The sequence below is a fragment of the Pristiophorus japonicus genome, chromosome 13, assembly GCF_044704955.1.
Source record: "Pristiophorus japonicus isolate sPriJap1 chromosome 13, sPriJap1.hap1, whole genome shotgun sequence".
Taxonomy (NCBI): domain Eukaryota; kingdom Metazoa; phylum Chordata; class Chondrichthyes; family Pristiophoridae; genus Pristiophorus; species Pristiophorus japonicus.
In genome coordinates, this window is record NC_091989.1 from 72,255,025 (window position 1) to 72,261,218 (window position 6,194).

The following is a 6,194-nucleotide window of genomic DNA, read 5'->3' on the forward strand; positions in this document are numbered from 1 at the left end:
CAGGTTCCTCATGGGAAGAGACGATGATAATTAATTTAACACAGCGAGCTGTTGTGATCTGGAATGCGCTGCCTGAAAGGGCGATGGAAGCAGATTCAATAGTAACTTTCAAAAGGGAATTAGAATTATAGAAATTAGGTGCAGGCCATTCGGCCCTTCGAGCCTGCACCGCCATTCAATAAGATCATGGCTGATCATTCAACCTCAGTACCCCTTTCCTGCTTTCTCTCCTTGATCCCTTTGGCCATAAGAGCCATATCTACTTCCTTTTGAATATATCTAACGAACTGGCCTCAACAACTTTCTGCGGTAGAGAATTCCACAGGTTAACCACTCTGAGTGAAGAAGTTTCTCCTTATCTCGATCCTAAATGGCTTACCCCTTATTCCTTAGACTGTGACCCCTGGTTCTGGAACTCCCCTGCCTCTAATCTGTCCAATCCCGTCAGAATTTTATATGTTTCTATGAGATCCCCTCTCATTCTTCTAAACTCCAGTGGATACAAGCCCAGTTGATCCAGTCTCTCCTCATATGTTAGTCCTGCCACCCCGGGAATCAATCTGGTGCACCTTCGCTGTACTCCCTCAATAGCAAGAACGTCCTCCCTCAGATTAGGAGACCAAAACTGAACACACTATTCCAGGTGTGGCCTCAGCAAGGCTCTGTACAACTGCAGTAAGACCTCCCTGCTCCTATACTCAAATCCCCTAGCTATGAAGGCCAACGTGCCATTTGCCGCCTTCACCGCCTGCTGTACCTGCATGCCAAACCTCAATGACTGATGTGCCATGACACCCAGGTCTCGTTGCACCTCCCCTTTTCCTAATCTGTCACCATTCAGATAATCTGTCTTCCTGTTTTTGCCACCAAAGTGGATAACCTCACATTTATCCATATTATACTGCATCTGCCATGCATTTGCCCACTCACCTAACCTGTCCAAGTCACCCTGCAGCCTCTTAGCATCCTCCTCATAGCTCACACTGCCACCCAGCTTAGTGTCATCTGCAGACTTGGAGATATTACTCTCAATTCTTTCATCTAAATCATTGATGTATATTGTAAATAGCTGGGGTCCCAGCACTGAGCTCTACGGCACCCCACTAGTCACTGCCTGCCATTCTGAAAAGGACCTGTTTATTCCCGCTCTTTGCTTCCTGTCTGCCAACCAATTCTCTATGCACGTCAGTACATTAGCCCCAATACCATGTGCTTTAATTTTGCACACTAATCTCTTGTGTGGGACCTTGGCAAAAGCCTTTTGAAAGTCCAAATACACCACATCCACTGGTTCTCCCTTGTCCACTCTACTAGTTACATCCTCAAGATTCTAGAAGGTTTGTCAAGCATGATTTCCCTTTCATAAATCCATGCTGACTTGGACCGATCCTGTCGCTGCTTTCCAAATGCGCTGCTATTTCATCTTTAATAATTGATTCCAACATTTTCCCCACCATCGATGTCAGGCTAATCGGTCTATAATTCCCTGTTTTCTCTCTCCCTCCTTTTTGGAAAAAGTGGTGTTACATTAGCTACCCTCCAGTCCAGAATTAGATAAACACTTGAAGGGAAAAATTTGTAAAGCAATGGGGAAAGAACAGGGGAGTGGGACGAGTTGGATATCTCTTTCAAAGAGCCGGCTTAATGGGCTGAATGGCCTCCTTCTGTGCTATATGGTGCTATAAAGTAAAGGACGGCAGTAACAGGCCACGTTTAAGCAGCTCAAATGTCCAGGTTCTGGGTAATGCTGCTCCTTTATAATAAAAATGGGAAATCTGTTCATTTGTATAACAAGGTATCACCAGAGATTTGTTTTCAACTCAAAACAGAGAGCAGGAGAATCTTTTTGTTTTACACTGAGGATTGTGAGGCTGAGGAATGCACGACCAGAGTTAGTGATTGAAGCAGAGTCCTTGTGACCATTTAACAACAGGTTCGATCAGCGATCGAAGGAAAGGGGAATAATGGGATGTGGGGACAGGGCGGGCACATGGGGTTAGAATACTGCTCGTGAGGGATAAGCACCAAATGGACTGGTTGGGCCGAATGGCCTGTTTCTTGTAATTCAATATGAAAAAAGGGACATTGAACACATTAATAAATGGGGATTTGTTCATTCTGGAGATATGGTAAGTGGAAACCAGTGCATATTCCAGGAATTTCTCACTAGTGGTGAATAAATTGTAAACATTATTGTTAATAGAAAGCTTTTACATTCTCGAGAGCATGAGATACAGATCAGCCGCAATCTTTAACTGGAAGACCCAGATTTAAGGTAATTTGCAAAAGAACCAGAGGGAAGAGGGAGAAATGTTTTTATGCAGAGTTATGATCTGGAATGCACTGCCTCTGATTTCAGACTGCTTGCCAGATATCCAGTACTGGATGAGCAGTAATCTCCTCCAACTAATTATTGGGAAGACCAAATCCATAGTCTTTGGTCCCTGCCACAAACTCTGGTCCCTAGCCACCGACTCCATCCCTCTCCCTAGCAACTGTCTGAGGCTGAACCAGGCTGTTCACAACCTTGGTGTCAAATTTGACCCTGAAATGAGCTTTCGACTACATATCTCCAGCATCACCAAGACAGCCTACTTTCACCTCCGTAACATCTCCCAACTCCACCCCAGCCTCAGCTCATCTGTTGAAACCCTCATCCATGCCTTTGTTACCTTTAGACTTGACTAATACAATGATCTGCCCAACCTCCCATCTTCCACTCTACATAAAATTAAGCTCATCCAAAACTCTGCCCATATCCTAATTCGCACCAAGTCCCGTTCACCCATCATCCCTTTGCTCACTCACCGACATTGGCTTCCAGTCCGACAACGTCTTAACTTCAGAATTTTCATCCTAGTTTTTAAATCCCCCCTAGGCCTTGCCCCTCCCTATCTCTGTAATCTCCTCCAGTCCCACAATTCCCCCCGAGATGTCTGCGCTCCTCTAATTCTGCTCTCTCGTGTATCCCTGATTTTAATCGCTCAACCATTGGTGGCCGTGCCTTCTGTTGCTGAGAGGCCCCAAGCTCTGGCATTCCCAGCCTAAACCTCTCTACCCCTCTCTCCTTTTAAGACGCTCCTTGAAAACCTGCCTTTTTGACCAAGCTTTTGGTCACCTGCCATAATATCTCATGTGGCTCGGTGTCCAATTATATCTGATTAGGCTCCTGTGAAGTGCCTTGGGACGTTTTACTGTGTTCAAGGCACGATATAAATACAAGTTGTTATTGAAAGCCGATTCATTCATAAAAGGGAATTGAATATATACTTGAAAAGGAAAAATTGACAAGGCTATGGGGAAAGAGAAGGGGAGTGAGATGAATTGGATAGCTCTTCCAAAGAGCTGATACAGGCATGATGGGCTGAATTGCCACCTCCTGTGCTGTATTGCTCGGTGATCTGATTGGCTCTAGGGGCTGAATGGCTGACTCCTGTTCCAGAAAAGTTCTGTGCAGAAGGGTGTTTTTTTTTCTTGATGGGGTAAAAACGAAGAACGGGTTCATCTGGCACGGCGGGAATCTGATGTGGCAAGGGGGGCAGTTGCTGGAGGTAATGGGAGTGCATTGACCAACAGGCCAAGGAGGAGAAGCTGTGCTTGGCGGAGGAAGAGCTGGTGACCAGCAGGAATCAGGCCAGCACCAGTCACCAGATGGTGCAAGAACTGAAGCAGGCCAAGGTCTCGCTGGAGACCAACCTGGTCAACAGAGACACTGAAATAAAGGACAAGAAGGAATTGCTCCTGCAGATGGAGAAAGAAAAGGTAATCGCATAGTTTAATTCTGAAATTTAGGCTTATAACTTGAATATTTTATTCTGCTGCGATACCAATGGGGAAAGACATTCTTCCTCTTCTCCCACTGTAGAGAATTTATTAGTGCCCGAGATTTGATGTTTTCTTCATCTGTAGAATGGACTGCAATGCTCACCGTGTCTCTTCATTCCTCAGATACAGTGTATAGGAACAGGAGGAGGCCACTCAGCACCTCGAGCCTGTTCCAACATTCAGTCAGATCGTGGCTGATCTGTTTCTCGACTCCATTTAGCTGCCTTTGCTTCATACCCAACATAAATCTTCTTGATCGCAGTTTTGAACGCTTCCATAGATCCACAGCCTTTTGGGGAGAGAGTTTCAGATTTCCAGTACCCGTTGTGTGAAGTGCTTCCTGATTTCACTCCTGAATGGCCTGGCTCTGAGGGAGAGGGGGTGGAGGGGCCCCGGCCCGGAGAGAGGGGGCGGGGGGGTGGAGGGGCCCCGGCCCGGAGAGAGGGGGCGGGGGGTGGAGGGGCCCCGGCCCGGAGAGAGGGGGCGGGGGGTGGAGGGGCCCCGGCCCGGAGAGAGGGGGCGGGGGGTGGAGGGGCCATGACCCGGAGAGAGGGGGCGGGGGGTGGAGGGGCCCCGGCCCGGAGAGAGGGGGGTGAAGGGGCCCCGGCCCGGAGAGAGGGGGGGTGGAGGGGCCCCGGCCCGGAGAGAGGGGGTGGGGGGTGGAGGGGCCACGGCCCGGGGCGGGGGAGTGGAGGGGCCCCGGCCCGGAGAGAGGGGGCGGGGGGGTGGAGGGGCCCCGGCCCGGAGAGAGGGGGCGGGGGGTGGAGGGGCCCCGGCCCGGAGAGAGGGGGCGGGGGGTGGAGGGGCCCCGGCCCGGAGAGAGGGGGCGGGGGGTGGAGGGGCCCCGGCCCGGAGAGAGGGGGCGGGGGGTGGAGGGGCCCCGGCCCGGAGAGAGGGGGCGGGGGGTGGAGGGGCCCCGGCCCGGAGAGAGGGGGCGGGGGGTGGAGGGGCCCCGGCCCGGAGAGAGGGGGCGGGGGGTGGAGGGGCCCCGGCCCGGGGCGGGGGGGGTGGAGGGGCCCCGGCCCGGAGAGAAGGGGGCGGGGGGGTGGAGGGGCCACGGCCCGGGGCGGGGGGGTGGAGGGGCCACGGCCCGGGGCGGGGGTGTGAAGGGGCCCCGGCCCGGAGAGAAGGGGGCGGGGGGTGGAGGGGCCCCGGCCCGGGGCGGGGGTGGAGGGGCCCCGGCCCGGGGAGAGGGGGCGGGGGGGGTGGAGGGGCCACGGCCCGGGGCGGGGGGGGTGGAGGGGCCCCGGCCCGGAGAGAGGGGGGTGGAGGGGCCCCGGCCCGGGGAGAGGGGGGTGGAGGGGCCCCGGCCCGGAGAGAGGGGGCGGGGGGTGGAGGGGCCATGGCCCGGAGAGAGGGGGCGGGGGGGTGGAGGGGCCATGGCCCGGGGAGAGGGGGCGGTGGGGTGGAGGGGCCCCGGCCCGGGGAGAGGGGGCGGGGGGGTGGAGGGGCCCCGGCCCGGGGAGAGTGAGCGGGGGGTGGAGGGGCCCCGGCCCGGGGAGAGGGGGCGGGGGGGTGGAGGGGCCCCGGCCCGGGGAGAGGGGGCGGGGGGATGGAGGGGCCCCGGCCCGGGGAGAGGGAGCGGGGGATGGAGGGGCCCCGGCCCGGGGAGAGGGAGCGGGGGGTGGAGGGGCCCCGGCCCGGGGAGAGGGAGCGGGGGGTGGAGGGGCCCCGGCCCGGGGAGAGGGGGCGGGGTGGGGTGGAGGGGCCATGGCCCGGGGAGAAGGGGGTGGAGGGGCCCCGGCCCGGGGAGAAGGGGGTGGAGGGGCCCCAGCCCGGGGAGAGTGAGCGGGGGGTGGAGGGGCCCCGGCCCGGAGAGAGGTGGAGGGGCCCCGGCCCGGGGAGAGGGGGCGGGGGGGTGGAGGGGCCCCGGCCCGGGGAGAGGGAGCGGGGGGTGGAGGGGCCCCGGCCCGGAGAGAAGGGGGTGGAGGGGCCCCAGCCCGGGGAGAGGGAGCGGGGGGTGGAGGGGCCCCGGCCCGGGGAGAGGGAGCGGGGGGTGGAGGGGCCCCGGCCCGGAGAGAGGGGGCGGGGGGGTGGAGGGGCCCCGGCCCGGGGAGAGGGGGCGGGGGGTGGAGGGGCCCTGGCCCGGGGAGGGCAGGGGGGTTAGCCCTGCATGGAGGAGTAATATTAAAACAGCTTCGGTGATGTTTCCCGTCTCCTCCCCCCCCGACCCCTTCAACTGTAAACAGCACACAACGCATCCACAAGTAGACTAAAAAATGAGGGCGTAAGTAATTATCTCAATAAACATTGAGTTTTGAGGCTGATATTGGAATTTGTTCATCAAAGGTGGCCGTACATTTACCTTTCGATGTCATTTTTACTGTAGGAACTAATTGGCATCCTTCATTTTTAATCTTTAATGAGTC

General features: G+C 56.4%; 1 protein-coding gene across 2 annotated transcripts in view; it reads left to right on the top strand.

Annotated features, from left to right (window-relative positions):
- Positions 1-3,789, top strand: part of eea1 (early endosome antigen 1) — an 89,041-nt gene extending 85,252 nt beyond the window's left edge. For both annotated transcript variants that reach the window (XM_070897642.1, XM_070897643.1), the window contains one exon: positions 3,577-3,789. In XM_070897642.1, coding sequence (XP_070753743.1) covers positions 3,577-3,774 — 198 coding nt within the window. In that variant the 3' untranslated portion in view covers positions 3,775-3,789. The remainder of the gene's footprint in view (positions 1-3,576) is intronic.
- The last annotated feature ends 2,405 nt before the right edge of the window (positions 3,790-6,194 follow it).